Source organism: Actinia tenebrosa, unplaced genomic scaffold, assembly GCF_029948245.1.
Source record: "Actinia tenebrosa isolate PJP-AT-01 unplaced genomic scaffold, QUT_ActTen_1.0 PGA_scaffold8__29_contigs__length_14323225, whole genome shotgun sequence".
Taxonomy (NCBI): Eukaryota; Metazoa; Cnidaria; class Anthozoa; order Actiniaria; family Actiniidae; genus Actinia; species Actinia tenebrosa.
In genome coordinates this window covers 14,039,725-14,056,645 of record NW_028292585.1, presented here as the reverse complement: position 1 = coordinate 14,056,645, position 16,921 = coordinate 14,039,725, and the positions used below count along the sequence as shown (strand labels likewise).

At 37.7% G+C, this 16,921-nt stretch overlaps 3 protein-coding genes across 5 annotated transcripts in view; all 3 read left to right on the top strand.

The window, feature by feature from the left end:
* Window positions 1-491: 491 nt before the first annotated feature.
* Window positions 492-2,200, top strand: LOC148905264 (Golgi-associated plant pathogenesis-related protein 1-like). 2 transcript variants are annotated; one of them, XM_089040808.1, is made up of 4 exons: window positions 492-561; window positions 831-893; window positions 1,182-1,419; window positions 1,735-2,200. In XM_089040808.1, exons 2-4 carry the CDS (start codon window positions 839-841, stop codon window positions 2,048-2,050), a joined length of 609 nt encoding a protein of 202 aa, XP_088896934.1. In that variant the 5' UTR covers window positions 492-561; window positions 831-838; the 3' UTR covers window positions 2,051-2,200. The 2 variants fall into 2 exon arrangements, with proteins under 2 accessions (XP_088896934.1, XP_088896933.1); XM_089040807.1 differs by having other exon boundaries at window positions 514-561; window positions 800-893.
* A 495-nt stretch (window positions 2,201-2,695) lies between these two features.
* Window positions 2,696-13,624, top strand: LOC148905263 (protein phosphatase 1 regulatory subunit 36-like). The gene is made up of 16 exons (XM_089040802.1): window positions 2,696-2,814; window positions 3,291-3,358; window positions 3,484-3,603; window positions 4,295-4,531; window positions 5,335-5,433; window positions 7,124-7,264; window positions 7,572-7,614; window positions 8,337-8,419; window positions 9,115-9,167; window positions 9,659-9,734; window positions 9,920-9,949; window positions 10,516-10,611; window positions 10,804-10,851; window positions 11,589-11,708; window positions 12,578-12,621; window positions 13,194-13,624. The coding sequence occupies exons 1-16, from the start codon at window positions 2,794-2,796 to the stop codon at window positions 13,244-13,246; spliced, it is 1,332 nt and encodes a 443-aa protein (XP_088896928.1). The 5' UTR covers window positions 2,696-2,793; the 3' UTR covers window positions 13,247-13,624.
* A 932-nt stretch (window positions 13,625-14,556) lies between these two features.
* LOC148905256 (ATP-binding cassette sub-family C member 4-like) overlaps window positions 14,557-16,921 on the top strand; it is a 61,188-nt gene continuing 58,823 nt past the window's right edge. Inside the window, exon 1 of one of the 2 annotated variants that reach the window (XM_089040796.1) lies at window positions 14,557-14,674. The gene's annotated coding sequence lies outside the window, so the exon portion shown is untranslated. The remainder of the gene's footprint in view (window positions 14,675-16,921) is intronic. The other variant, XM_089040797.1, reaches the window with a different exon arrangement.

Here is a 16,921-nt window from a genome sequence, read left to right as displayed (position 1 = left end):
CTTACGTAAATTCTACGAAATATATAACTATAACTGGTCTACTTTGTTAAAAATCAGTGATTATGGTATTGAAAATAGGGATTATCAGTGCAAAAAAGAAGGTTAGAGGTTAGGCATTAGTAAATTGAATCTCAAGCCTGGAACACGTACAAGAAAGGTCAACTGGAAAACTGAAAAGAAAACAACAGGTTCACTTGTCGTGGAAGCCTAATTTTAGGTCGAAAAAACACATGACTGTATTAGCAAGCACTATATATATACTTTTTTCTTCATCTTCAGTTAGTACGTACATTGAATACTATTGAAACTGAACTCTTTAATTAACTTAGTTTTTTGCTAAATTGTTTGATTTCAATAACCAGTTGTCAGTGTATGAAAAATTGAACAGTGTTTGAGGAAGAATCACCTGTCAAAGCCCACGTGTACCATACCAAACAACTTCATGTTTATTTGATATTTTTGTCAACATGACTAACTATATAACTATATAACGGGGAACTTGTTACTCACTCAAACTACACTTCTTTTCTCTGGAGAGAAGGAAACTCGAACTTTAAAAAGGTAACATGATTGCTAAATGGTTGTTATTCTAACTTATTATTCTACCGGCTGAGCTAGATTTAAAGCAAGTTTAGTATGGAAAATGTTTGAGTTTTTTAACACGTTTTTGAACATAATTATTTTTTAGTCCTCAAATTATCGGGTCGTTGTCAGTGAGCCACGTTTCAAGTGTTCTTCAAAAAATTTGGCCAAATATATATTATATAACTTAGAATACGTTTTGTGGCTATTGATTTAGGTATCATTATCTCTGTGAATGTTTTACACAGCAACAAAGATGTTCTTCACAGTTGTTCTTCTGTTTGGAGCCTTTGCTTTATCTGCAATGGCGGGTAAGTTTGAATTACGTCTATCAATTTTTTTGTATCATCTCATCGGTTAGTCAACCCCACTTCTATTTAGGAAGATCTCTTACACAGGCTTACGGTTGCAACGCTTACCAGCGTGGTCATTCAAATTAAATTAAATTCCTGCTTGATGTTTTTCGATTAGCAGTAGCCGTAGCCGTAGCCGTAGCCGTAGCCGTAGCTGTAGCTGTAGCCGTAGAATGAACAACGACAATTTGTCGCGATACAATTCTAATACTTTTTCTTTTTTTCGATTTCGAATTGCTGTCTTAGATTATGCCCAGGAAACCCTTGAGGCCCACAACACCTATCGTAAGATCCACGATGCCCAACCGTTGTCTCTTAGCAACGATCTCAGCTCGTCTGCTGCCCGTTACGCCCGTAAGCTGGCCGGAATGGGATATCTGAAGCACTCACCAAGAAATTCCCGACCTGGGGTCGGAGAAAATCTGATCTACCGTTGTTCATCAAGGGGTGATCCACTTCCTCCCTCACAAGCCGTCAAAGAATTGTAAGATTAAGATAAACAAGAGAGGGAAACTTCTTAATAACGCGCGCGTCACGTAAATTCCCGGTTGAGCTATTTTGAGTAACTGGATGCAGTTTAAATTTCGTTTTTAATGATCAAAAAATAAACGGAAAGAGCACGCGTGCGAAAATTGATGACACACGGGAGTAGGGTAAGGCGAAGTTATAAAGAAAAATACTGACGGACAGCGACGAATGAGTCGTACCAGCTGTGTTATGCGCATGCGCACTGCACTCCCCCACCATAACTCAGTACGACTGAGGCTCTTGATAAGTAAACCGGCTTTTCTTGTTTCAGATACGACGAAATCTGTGTATACAATTTCCGTAGACCTGGCTACGCTATGGCAACTGGGCATTTCACACAACTTGTATGGAAAGGATCGAGTGAGCTTGGAGTTGGAACAGCTACATCCAGAAAGAGAGGGATGAACTGTCTTTGGGTTGTGTTTCGTTACAGGAAGGGTGGTAATATCACAAACAGAGGTTATTTTGAAGCTAATGTCGTGAAGGGATCTTTTGACAGGAGGTACTGCAACCGGGATGAAGAGATAAGGAAAGACGAACCAGAGTTTACTGAACTTGAAAGCGGCGATGATGAAGAACGACCTTGAACGCTACGACTTGGACCGGAGCTAGCATATGAGCTTGTAGTAGATATTTTTATATCTAGTACAGGCTTTCATTAAGGAAAGAGGAATTAAAAGCTGCTTTTAGTAATCTTATAAAATTAGTTAGGAAAAATAAAGCAAATGGAAAAATAAAGCATCTAAAAGATATAAATGTTTGTGTAATTTCATTTTCAATCTTTTTTTTTTTTTTTTTGACCTTTTACCCGCAGTAACGAAAACAATAACAAACTAACAGCATCAAAAACAAGAATCAACAATCACAACAACAACGACACTAACAATTTAACTCACAGACAGCCTAAACAAGGTTCCTTCCGGTGTATGGTTTATAAAGGGGAATGTATGGGAGTTATGATAAAGTCATGACAATAAAATGTTTCACTCAGCAATTTGCCTCAAAACTTGCTGCAGTCTCGCCAGAAGACTGAACAAAGTAAAAGCAACAACTGCAGCAAGTTTTGAGGCAAATTTTTGAGTGAAACATTTTATTGGCATAACTTTATCATAACTCCCATTCTCTACTTTCACATCCCCATAATCCTTTGCGTCTTTGGGGGTAACCAGAGTTTGGGCTGCCTGTGTTTAACCCAAAAGACTAAGCGCACGGGCTTGTTGCTATTGGCAACCCATAGTATGTCAAAGATGGCGGCCTGATAACCACAAACAGAATGTCAAAAAGAAATCTTCCAAAAGTTATGGCAAAATGGAACCTATAGCAACATAAAATGGCTCATACTGATAACTTGGTATGTCTTGTTGCTAAATGTGTTGCTAAATGTGTTGCTAAATGTGTTAAGAACTTGGTTTAAGTGGTCGGATAGTCTGCCAAATGACACTTGATTCTTGAAGTCGTATTTGTTTTGAAATTTGAAAAGTCAATCGAGAAATTCTAAATAGCATTTTAATAAGTCGAACTTATTTTAATTCGTAAAACTAAAAATACTTAATGAAATTCTCCTTTAAATTGGCTTACAATCTAAGCTTTTATATTTTGAAAACAGATCTGACATTCGATATTTTTTCCACCATGAATTTCATGAATTTTGTTACACAAAACAGAAAAAAATTGATTAAATATACCTTATCATTAACACTTTTATAGCAAATTCATCGAGTTTCATGTTGCTTTTTCCCTGATAAACTTTCCCTTAATCTCTGATGAAAATACGATTTATCAAAAAATATATTAATTGAATATTTCGAATTCTTCAACTATTCTCAGTATGGTAACCAGGGTCTAAGCCGTAGATGGGTCTGGAAAGAAGAAACGAACACTCTAGAAGCCGTAATGTAAGTAAAACATTAGAGCATTTTTCTACGATATATTAATGAGACCGTCACAATCCATATCACAGAGTTGTCAAAAGGTACACTGTACTATGCATCTATTATATGTTCTGTCATTCGGTCTACAGTACAAACCCCAATCTTGTCGAAAGACCTGGTAACTTCTCTACAAGTGCCGCAAAGTCCAAGCGCAATAAAGGCCAGTTAGGAATTCATTTCCAGTCAGATTACAGCAAGAAAAATGACAGGTACAAAATTAATAACAGCTGTTTATTATTGTTAATCGAAGAATTATGATCATCCGGGTGGATGTAGTCCTGAGAAGGACTGTTTGATGTGACTGATGTTTCGACAACCTGAGCGGAAGTCATCTTCAGAGTCAAGTGAAGATTAAAGTCAGATTGGTCATATTTATACTGCCATGATAACAATAGCCTAATTACCTGGATTAGCGTAATTGGCGGCATCAGTCTAATGAGTGCGAGTCGCTGTTTCGGTGTTGTGGGCGGTTTTATTGTTTTTAATAAGCCTATTATATGGAGCCAGTAAATTAATTGAGCGGTTTAGTGGATGATGCTCAAACTTGGTAAACTAAGTTGTATATTAAGTTGTATATTATTGTATGTCTGAAACTTTGTTTATTCAGTAGTTGTTGATTTCGTTCACTCGTTCATTTAGTATATTAGTTGGAAAATATATTGATGCCTTCCCCTCCCCCCCCCACGATCATGAAAGAAAACTAGAATATCCCCTTTAGACCCTCCCCACTTCTTGGAAATTCAAATTCCCTCCATTAATGGGAGATAATTTATTTTCCGGAACTGCACAAAATACTCTCCTAAGACCCTCCCAACCCCTTGGAAATTCCAATTTTCTCCATAGGGAGGTGATGGATATTTTCTGGAACTACACAAAAAATAAACTAAAATATAATTTTAGGGGTACTCCATCTGTCATGTCCAGGAATGTGGGCGTGGCTGCAGGTGGTTCTCGCCGAGGGCAAGCATACTTAATGGGACAGAGAACAGGTAACATGAAGGGGTCTTCTCCTCGACCAAGCATAAAGGCAGGAACAAGTGAGCATTTATCTATAACTTTAGATGACGTCAAGAGTGTTGCATTTGATTCTCTTCCTGATGTTGATTCTTTGCCAGAGGTCTTTCAGAGTGCTTGCAGGTAAGCTGGTTTGTTTGTTTTTACTATTTTTTTAGAGACAATTACTGCATTTTAAAGTCTCAAACATTATATTCTCCTGTTGCCTCTGGAGTTGGCTATCCCACATCTTAATCATCATTGACCAATATTACGCTTGGAGTTATAGTGCTGTGGGAGATCAGGAGAAGAGTATATTACGACACTAATAATGGCTGCAGGGGAAACTAAGTATAGCGTAAACGTGGCCTTAACACTTTTAACTATTATACAACATTTAATCAACCAATCAGAATGCACATAGTGTATTAGACTATTATTATATGATACTAACGAAAAATGCTGAAAAAGTTATGAAACATATAATACCTTTACAAAAATTCAGTAAAGCAAGAGGTGGCATAACAGTACTTGCAACTTGTAAATATGAGAAAGCATTGAGTCTTCAGGGCACAAAATTAACTTTTAAACCCACTAGCAAAACCTTGCTACTGTAGTAAGTTTTTTTTCTCATTAGCAAAAATTTCAAAGTCACTAGCAATCGGAGGTGGTGAATAACCAATGTTGCTTGATTCAGGTTCTAAATTTTTCAGACCTTCAATTTCTGGACTGTGGTCATACTCTTAAAACTAACGAAAATATGAAATTTCACCTGCAGTTTTGGAGCATTAATTTTGTTCCCTGGTTTTTGGTCATCTGTGGCTGGAATTAGTACGAAAAGGTTTTCCTGTTGCCCACTTTATCTTAATGAAATTTTGTAGCAGATGTTGCAGTTCACTTTTTTACAACAAAATGAATTCTTCAAAAATATATTTTTGTTGTTCCAGCACTGAACAGTTTGATGAATTCTTGCTGGCAGTTTTAAACTATTTTGATGCCTTCTTTGAGAGACTCGCGATAGAAAACAAACCCAAGCCCATGGCAGTGTGAGTATTAGATGCACTATCTTGGATATTAGGATTTTTGTTTAATAATTTTTACGCTGAAAAAATTCCTGAGGAAAATGCTGTTTCATGCATGAAGCATAACAGATTAAACCCTGAAACATCTGGGCTGATCTACAGTAAGTCAGGGCATGGCTCACTCTTAGATAAAACCCTGAAACTATCTCTTGGCTGATCTACAGTAAGTCAGGGCATGGCTCACTCACAGATAGAACCCTGAAACAACCTCTGGGCTGATCTACGTCAGGGCATGGCTAACTCACATGTTGAACTGTGCAACAACCTCTAGGATAATAATCTAAGTCAAGGTGAAGTCAGATTTTAGTGTGCTTGGTTTTGCAGAGTGAGGAAAGCCCAAGTAAAACCCTTGACTCAAGCAAGAGACCTAACAAACTCTATACTCACAACTCACACCCTAGACATGAATATGAGAGGTGAATGCAATACTGCTTCATCACCCTTGCTTACCAAACACAACATCTGCACTACCCTTGATTCCCAAACACAACACCTGCACTACCCTTGATTACCAAACACAACACCTGCACTACCCTTGATTCCCAAACACAACACCTGCACTACCCTTGATTCCCAAACACAACACCTGCACTATACCCTTGATTCCCAAACACAACACCTGCACTACCCTTGATTCCCAAACACAACACCTGCACTACCCTTGATTACCAAACACAACACCTGCACTACCCTTGATTCCCAAACACAACACCTGCACTACCCTTGATTCCCAAACACAACACCTGCACTATACCCTTGATTCCCAAACACAACACCTGCACTACCCTTGATTCCCAAACACAACACCTGCACTACCCTTGATTACCAAACACAACACCTGCACTACCCTTGATTCCCAAACACAACACCTGCACTACCCTTGATTACCAAACACAACACCTGCACTACCCTTGATTCCCAAACACAACACCTGCACTACCCTTGATTCCCAAACACAACACCTGCACTACCCTTGATTCCCAAACACAACACCTGCACTACCCTTGATTACCAAACACAACACCTGCACTACCCTTGATTCCCAAACACAACACCTGCACTACCCTTGATTCCCAAACACAACACCTGCACTATACCCTTGATTCCCAAACACAACACCTGCACTACCCTTGATTCCCAAACACAACACCTGCACTACCCTTGATTCCCAAACACAACACCTGCACTACCCTTGATTCCCAAACACAACACCTGCACTACCCTTGATTCCCAAACACAACACCTGCACTACCCTTGATTCCCAAACACAACACCTGCACTACCCTTGATTCCCAAACACGACACCTGCACTATACCCTTGATTCCCAAACACAACACCTGCACTACCCTTGATTCCCAAACACAACACCTGCACTACCCTTGATTACCAAACACAACACCTGCACTATACCCTTGATTCCCAAACACAACACCTGCACTACCCTTGCTTACCAAACACAACACCTGCACTACCCTTGATTACCAAACACAACACCTGCACTACCCTTGATTCCCAAAAACAACACCTGCACTACCCTTGATTCCCATACACAACACCTGCACTACCCTTGATTCCCAAACACAACACCTGCACTACCCTTGATTACCAAACACAACACCTGCACTTTCATTTATCTTTCTCTGTATTGATCAGTGAACCAAGTCTTGCCGAGATGAAAGCCTTAGCAACAGCCATAGCAAAGGAAGAAGCTGCTCAGAAGTTACTGTCCAAGAGCTACTGCGTCATGGTACTTGGGTTGGGTCTAGAGGATCAGCACCACATGGCATGTGGAAGGTAATATGGGCTGAAACCTGATGAAGGACCACAAAGAGGGTGGGGTTTGGGTGAGGGTTTAGAGTTCTGAATTCTCTAGAAATGGAAAGGTTATTCTTAACCTTGGGGGACTCCGATCGCAAAAGTGTGGATATGCTTGTCATACCTTTGAGGGTATTGGTACCTTTTAGGGTGTCACAAAATTAAAAGGACCACTAGTGAGTATGCCAGTACAGGCCCATAGCATCTCCGCCCTTCTGTATATGGGAGTAGCCCCCCTTCTCCATGGCCCTTTACACGTCAAGTAAAATTTTTATTTTTATCTCAGGTCTAGAGTCTCCAGCACAGCGAAGGACAGACATCTTTATGAGGTAATCCTAAAAACGAGTTAACTCATGTTTACTAAAGTTTGAAATTAAAGAATAGAATTCCTTAGTTTAGTTTAAGGTTTTCCAATTCCGACCATGTGTCATTCCCTAGAGTAATATTTCTTTGTTTAACAGTTGCACATGATAAGACAAATAAATATGGATACAACTCAAACAAAGAATCTCATAGAGGTTTTTCACGTCAGCCATGTTTGTGGACAGTATAACAATGAAATATTATTTTTTGCATGAAGAGAATTTATTTCCAAAAGGAGAATATATTTTTTGTTTTGCCCTCAAACATGGCAACCATGACGTCACATGAAAAACCTCTATCCTAAAGAGAATGACACGTGGTCTGAAATGGGAAAACATTACGCGCAAGGTAAAGAGGTTTATACAGTGGTCATACATATCAAGCTTTACTTTATATGTTAGTGTCGAAGTTGGAGTAGAGAAAGCTCACTCCATGTATATGGTATGATCAATTCCGTATTTGGATTGTGCAGGAAAGCAGCAAACAAAAAGGCTGTCTTTTTATAACGAATTTTGAAGAAGAAAAGAAAAGAAAAAAAAGACAAGTAAAAAAAAAAAAACTTTGGAAAATCAAGGAAGGATATGGGGATAATGCTAGCTCGTGGGTCTGCGTCGCAGACAAGAGACACAGGGAAATACGACATTCAATGTTTGATATGATTTCTTATTTTTAGTTTTCTTCTCTATAGTTTTTATACAGATTTTCATCTTATGTGACATACATTACATTCCGTCGACAACATTTGGACCTCATCCACAAAGAACTAGGAAGGTATTTTACTTACTATGAACTAAATACTAATAATGTTTTGCCCATTTCATAGCATTTGTCATTATCTTGAGAATAAGATTCTTTGTTTGGGTTGTATCCATATTCATGTGTCTTCTCATGTACGACCGTTAAACAAAGTAATGATACTCTAGGGAATGACACATGTATGGAATGGGAAAACAGTGGATTTTGACTATTATTTTGACAATGTTCATTTAGAAGATATTTTTATGGCTGTAAGAAAATCACATGCTGCAGCAGCAATGATGACAACAATGCTGAATATCGAGGATACTTTTTATATATTAAAAGGCACTATTTTCCCCACAATGAATGGCATACAATTCATGTCAAACGTTTGTACAAATTCAAAAAATGCTCCATCACAGTAATCGCGTGTAGGAGTAGGCGTAGCTCAGTCATTTAGTGCGCGGCCTTCAGAGCTAGAGGTCCATAGTTTTATCCTCAGGAACTCCACGTCTGTTTCGACTTCTCTCTGTTCTGTGTAGCTTTTAATTAGTTTCTTTAAATACTCGTAGAAAGGAGCACAGATAGTAAGAGGGAGTAGAGGGCGCACCTTCAAGTGCATTAAACAGGAGCCCCTGGCTCAGGAGACTTGGGCAACCACTCCCCGCGTTATCGAAGTAAAATAAGTTACCTTTACCTTTTTACATAAACGTTTTGAATTCTTCTAGGATGTTCAGGTCAGAAACATTCAACCCAGCTGGAAGACCAAAGGAAATCAAAGGTACTGAATTCTTATATAAACTACACGTACTGGTCTAATCCCATCATGTGCAAGATGCCAGTGATTTCACAAAGTCTGAAATGCTTTTTCGAAACCAAGTCAGGAGTCGGTTGTACGAAGCCAGTGAATAAGCTAGAAATATCTTCTGAATAAATCCTTATCCCTCTATGAACTTTGTCCACATGGCGTGAGTTGCTTGCACAAAGCTCTAGTAGCAGTTATCAAATGGATTTTATCAACCTCCTCAATATGTGGTAACCCCCCCCCCCCTCCCCCACCTAACTGTCCCCCTAACCACTTTCTCAAAATAACGTACATGTAATCTCCTACAACTTTTCCAACCCCCCCCCCCCCCCCCATGTGCTTATAAATGAAAGCCCCCTTAGCTGTTCTTATATTAGTAATGCCTCCCCATTTTATACAGCCATTGAGAATAAAGTGCCTCCTTTTAGTTTCATCCATGTATTGGAAAACCTTTTTTGGTCTTGCAGAGGTGTACGCCATGGATAGGCTGAGGGACAGCAACAAAAAACCTTTGACCCCAGCAGAATATCGACGCCTTAAGCCGTAAGTAACTAGTTTGACCAGTTTTGTTGGAGAGTAAAAAAATGAGAGTTTTTTTTGGTTAGAGCGCTTTAGCGCCGTTAAACAACCTATATTTTAACTTGTGTGGCTACAACTTTAGTAGCATATTTATCCCCTTGTAGTGAATGACTTTTCTGAATCTATTATCTATTTTGTTCCCTATTTAGAAGACGTCCGGCTATCAAGTCTATAATCAAGTAAGTGTTGGTTTGTCATATTCACTTATGAAAGATAGTGAGGGCGATGGCGATGAGAATCGATGATGTGTATTATAATGAAGATGATGATGCTGATGATGAGGTAATGGTGTTATAAAAATCGATGGTCTATATTATGACGAAGATGATGATGCTGCTGCTGATGATGATGACCGGAAGATGATCGATCAGGGATGGCCATGCATGATGTACAATTGATATTGATTGTGATGATGATCTTGCTAATGATGACAATAATTGGTAGCTATGATGTTGATACATATTGATGATGATGATGATGATAAAGATGATGACAATGATGATTGATAATGACAATGGCGGTCAAGGATAGCCACGATATACGGTTTATGTCGATCGTGATGATGATAATGATGGTAATCTCGATGATAACGACGACAGTATTGATGATGATGATGACGATGATGACGAAAACAATGTGTCGATGATGAAACCAAAAAATACCCATTTGTCTACACGTTACTTTAACCTGTACTTATACATCCAGTAGTACAGAATATTGTCTAATGAACCCTTTGTTTTGCCAGCCAACGATCGCCCGTTCTTGTATCACTTTTTCCATCCTCTAAAGAAGCTTCTCCCTGGTTCCTTGACAGAACCAAGGCTATTCCAGTGTCTGCTGAGTAAGTCTAACGTAATAGTAAGCTTGCTTACTTCTAAGCATTCAGAGGATACGATGACCCAAAATAACCACTTCATTAAGAAGATGAACATGCACATCCTTTACTTTTTTCTGGCTGCCAGAATGAAGATTTGGAAATATGTCTTGTGAGATTGTGTTATATATTGATCTTTTTGTCTGATTTGGTTATTAGTGAACTTCCTAACGACGACGACAAAGAATCTTTAGTTCTAAAGGCAAAGTAAGTAGAACCAATGAACGTTTGGACATGATTTTGTGTGCTTTTTTTTTGGAGGGGGAGGAGGGGATCTGTGGTACTCACGTACAGTTATAGCGTGCACTACAAGAAGATGATGATGATTATAATAATGATGACAATAATGATGGTGAATAGTGGTGGTGATAGGGATGATGATGACCTTTGGCAATGGTTATCTGGTGATAGTAGTGATGGTGTTGGATAACATTTGTTAATAGTTGTAGCATCAGTGGCGACGGTGTTGTTGGTAATGATGATGATCATAATTTTGGTATTGATGATGATAATGATGTTGCTGATGATGCTAATTATGATAATGCTTGTAGTGGTGTGATGTTGATGGTCAGTGATAGTAACAGTGACGATTGATGATGCTGATTGTGATAATGATGGTAGGATGGAAATTGATCTTGATGTTGTTGATGATGATGATGATGATGACCAGTGATGATATAGATAATGGCAGTAGTGGTGTTGATAATGATGATGGTTGTGCAGATGTTGTTGTTGTGCTGATGATAATGGTGCTGGTGATGACAATGTTAATAGTGATGATCATGATAATGGTGGTGGTGATGATCAGATTACGACGGCCCACTTTAGTTACTTTAATAGTTTCGTTGATTATAATGTTCGTCGTTGAACCACCTTGAATTCAATAACAATACACAATTGATATTTTATTTCAATATTTCATTTTTTTATTACATTTATTCTAGGGTTGGAATTATCGGAGAAGCCATGTCAGGCTTTAATCCATTAACACTTGCACCATTTGGAGAGGAGGAACACGACGAAACAGGGGATGATGAAGACGAAACAGGAGAAGGTCGTAGAAAGTAAGTGTTACGAGCCTGGTCGTGCTTAGTCTCCCCCACAGCCTCTTTCAGTGTCGTCACGCAACTACTCAGGTTAGAAAGCGTTGCGTGACGACAGTGAAAGCGGCTGTTGGGGAGACTAGGTCGTGCTACTCCTTGACTAGACCTATAGCAGGGCGTTACTCAGTCCCTGAAGAGTTAACTGTGACAATAGAGATGACTGCCGTATTGATGCACATAACAAAAGAAACTAATGAAAAAGTTATTGCCAAAGGTACACCAACATGGCGAATGTGACGTCATGTGAAAACCCTTTATTTTAAATTCCAAAAAGATATCTCTGTACTCCTTGATTACAGACTCATTTACTCAGGGTTACTTTTCAGTGTCTAAACATTCGCAAATACCAATGAAGATGAATTAAAAAATGCACAAATTCCACAATACAAGAACTTTAAGCCCCGTTTACACTGGCGATTTTTGCTGCACTTTTTGTCGCAATTTTCGGAAATATGAAATTTTTTGTCTCATCCTTCAAAAGAGACATTCGTCTAGGAAAATCTTGGTATCTTGAAAAAAACCTTACAAGTAAATTCTTTACCATTATTATGGAAAAAATTGCAAAAAAAACAAAACAAAAAAACAAAACAAAACAAAACAAAACAAAAACGCAGCAGAAATCGCTAGTGTAAACGGGGCTTTAGAATTCCAAGCATCTTCACTGGAACACGTAATATGTATGTTGTAACCCTGAGCTACATAGAATTCCAAACAGGAGTACTGTAGAAAAGTGCACTTGAAAAAAACCTCGAGAAAAGAATATTTTTAGAAAGTTATGGGTCACGTGCGCGATCTATATCACTTAATCTGACCCGGTTTCTTTACTTCAGATCCTTAGCAGGTGATGACACGAGCATTCCACCACAAGGATCAAGTAAGTAAAATAACCCTTTGTTTTATAGTGGACAAAAAAATCTAGTGTGGATACCGGTTTTCAATGTGGCCCACTTTTCGTCACGCTCCAGGGAGGGGGTGGGGGAGGAATGAGGGTATTTCCATGTAAAAAGGGCGCGGATGATTGTCGAAAAAAAGAAATTTTACCCCTAAAAGGGAGAGTTTGGGCGGTGGGCCTGGTTTAATTGTAGTTCTTAAAGATACCGTTTTGAAACACCAGATAAATCATTTAAAACTAAAAAGAATTGAGACGTCCTAAAAACCTAGAGCTTTTCCTTTTTTACCCCCAAAATAGGGAGTAGAGGGACTTACGATTTCATTCCTTAAAAGATACGACGATCCCCCCCCCCCCATCCTTATATGGGAGTACCCACTCAACTCGTCACACAGACTACTAATATCTAATGGATAGAAAGCATGAACCCCCCCCCCCCCCCCCACTGCCCATCGTTATATGGGATTTAACCCACTTCCCTTGTCACACAGACTACTAATATAAATAGAAAGAATGAAAAATTCTGCATACGATTGACGTCTTTAACATGTTTGCAGATAATGGTGCCTCTCCCGAAGAAGAACAAGATGAACTAGAAGAACAAGAGTGATCGGAAACTACAAACTCAGTGTTTTCAAAGTCTATCGTTCTAAATGAATTTACCACACACTCAATGCAAATGCAAACGAATGCAAACAGATTTCAGGATCTATTGTAACTCCCCTTCCAAAGTGATCCTAGTATATATGTTGCTATTGGGCTATACCGCGTTATTTGTGACGGTCTGCAGAGGAGACTACTAACACGAAGAGAACTCGTGGCTTCTGAACGGTTTAGAGGAAGAGAAACAATTCTATCTTCTCAGTTTCATATTTGCTAATCAGAGAAAGGAAGGAAAGAAACTAGAACAGAAATTTTAAAAAATATGTAAATAAGAAGGCGAAAAGGAACGAGAAAACGAGATCGTAAAAATAAATGTAAATCTACATGCACGAGAAAGTTGTTATTTTTCATTCGATTCTACTGAGCGAGTTGTGTTTTACATATATCGTTCAAGCTTTGATTCTTGCCGTGGAGACAGCTAATATTGATTATCACAGCCACTACATTATATGTTAACATTGTAAAAATAACACTCTGATATATTAGTTCTCTAAACGTTCAACAAATCCATTATTTCTAAAATTCAAATTTATTTAATTACGAAAAGTACGGAAATTACAGCAAGGGCGTAGGCAGGGGGGACATGGTCCGTATCCCCCCTTTTAATTTATACGGCAATTTTCATTTGCTCTGCTAAGTTGTGCATCATCTGAAAACGTATAAAATGCTATGCCGCCTTATTTTTGGTTCGGTGTTTCGTGGGCCCAAATAAAATGGCATTGAGAACAGACACTCGAACCATGAATACTTCGAATTTTTTTTTTTTTTTTTTTTTTGTAAAAAATAAAGGAAGAAAGGAACTGAAGATTAGAGGCCCAAAAACGAGAAAAAGAAAGCATTCCTAATACGAAATAAAAAACGCTATAGCCTAAACGTTCGACTTCAATATGACTGGATCATAAAGTAAAGACCTCTTGAAATTCTTTATACTAGGTACAATGATAACGATTCTATTTCTATAAATGACTTCACTATATTACCATTGTTATCGTTACCATTGCATCACTCCTCAAAAGCCCAGTGATAGCATACTAAATTTAACAATGATGTCATAGACCAGCATATCCAAAAAAACGTGAAAAACCATAGTAAAACTCTGTTTAGATGCTAGAAATATAGCCGTTTGATATTTCTGTAAAGTAGAAAGGATTTCCACAATTTTTTGGATCCAAAAGTGCGCTATTTTTTCCTCAAATGGGAAAAAGATGCTAATATGCATAAAATGAGGGAGACTGGCGAGAGGTAGTTTGGCTTGATAACCAAGAGACAAGTGAGTTTGGAGTCATAAGACACCTCATTTTGACGGCTTTTGCAGCAAGAATTCTAACCTTTCTCCATCTACACCATCTAAAGAAGGGTAAATACACATTGATAGGTAAGGATAAAGCGTTTCCACGGGCCATTAATATTATTTCATTGTTGTTTTTTGTAATGTTTTGAATAAGCGCGTGGTCAAAACGATTACAGTGAGCTTAATGATTATTATTAGTAAAACCCCCGGGTAAGACTTAAATAGCCGTGCTAAATAACTGTCTTATGAAACCAAGTGGGGATTTTGAACTGCTTATCAAGGTCTGATCTCAATACCTCAAGCATTTAAGGTCGATCAAGGCCAAATTAAAATCATAAATGCATCACCCACAACATATCAACATACATATTTGCATGTGCTTACTGGACCCCGTACTGGACATTTTATAAAACGCTTTATTCGTTATCTCTTTTGTTAAATTTGCACTTTAGCTACCACCAATACCTTTGCCAAAGCATTACATTAATTATTTATGAACAAATTAATTAATTATCATAAAGTTTTCTCCTAGTTTATCTGTTCTAGTTGTAATTATTAGCTGCTGTTACACTGTAATTTCTGGAAGGCGGCCGCCGGCTTTATGTTTTGTCAATATTTAACCAACTTTTGATTTAATAATTTCAACATTTAGTTAGAATACTGTATTTGATGTGATTGCAATCAAGTATGCACAGAGGAAAAGTTTCTTTATATTTCTTTAAACTTAAGGATGGTATTACATTATATTTCTGTGGCAGAACCATGTCATGTGGCAAAGGAACCATGAGTATAAAATATTAATTTATCATCCTCTGTGAAAAGGTTGGGGTTTCAAGTTTTATTCGTCTTTATAATGCTTTTAGCTACATTTAAACTAATATGTTATATAGCTAACATTTTCTTCCTAGTTTAAAAAAAATTCTTTTCAGACTTATTACTGTACATGTTTTCTAGATGATTGCATTCTGGTCACATGTAAACCTGAACTTGATACTATGAAACTGTCCAGATGTCTTACCAGTGGTAATGAGTTTTATATATCAGACCATCTAAAATTACACCCTTAAGGCTTTTACTAGACTAAGTTCTATAGATGGCAGCCAAAGTACAATTAGACGTGCTGAGACTGGAATTGTCTGGGACACACAAAATTGAAAACCTGCTTGAAATCAAACACTAAAATAACACTTAGAAAAAGCAATAATCCATGCTTTAAGGTGGCTGCCCACTTTTGAACGTTCGATTTGAGCCCACAATGTGTGCGCGCTCAAAAACCTCTGAAAAATCTACAAGATTTAATTGAAGAACCATTAATGTAGAAGGATTGACTAGCCTTCATTCATGCAATCATATAGTCTGCAAATAACTATTATCTTATTAATCTTAATTTTTTTCTAATCACTTCCGGTGGCGCAATTTTTACTCAAAAAGCTCGTGCGTAGGCTTCCATTAAATGCTGATTATCTCGAACACGAGCTCGGGACACCCTATTTTTCTTTCCAGATTTGGAATCAGCATTAAATTTCAATTCGGAAAATCGAAGTTTTAAAACAAGCTTAAATCAATTTCCAAAAGTAGGCAGTCCCCTTAAATTGGCATGTTGTGTTGTACATATTGTATTACTTTGATCTTATAAACCTCACTAGTAGTTTTTGAGAGGTTCATGCTCCTTGCTGGAATTTGATATATTTTTATAGTGTATGTAAGTCCTGAAAGCTAGCTTTTTGGGAAAAAATAGGCTCATAAAAGTCCTTCACTATTCCAATTATTAATCATCAAGAGAGAATTCTTTTTGTATTCAAGCAGTGAGTGCCAAAAACTATTTTCTTGAAGAAAGGCTGTTGTGCAAGGCTATAATCCTGTTATTCAGAAAGTTTAACTTGTTTGGAAGTGGAGATGACTGATGAAAGTGGAATCAAAGTGTTAAAATGAGGTTTAGGCCTTCATTTGCTTATTTCCCATATTTTTTCTATAAAAAAGCCTGGCAAAGCAACATTCTAACAGAAATGCAACACAACATCTTTGTACAATTGAAAAAACTGCTTCAAACAGTTATCTTATCATAGTATATTACTTTCTAACTGTTTAAAAAGGTTTTGAGTGTTAAACCAAAAGAAAATCAGGATTAAAACTCATATGAAAGTCTAGTTTTTGGCACTTTTTGCCATTATTGCTCATTATCAAAAAAAACTTCCTCTCAATATATAGCCTGTAACGGTAGAATAAAATTAAAATCTATAATTAAAATATATAGGTTGCTGGCATATCATTAATCCTGTTTTGCACCCAATGCATATTGCTGTTCTTGATGACCTCAAGTTTTATATTCTT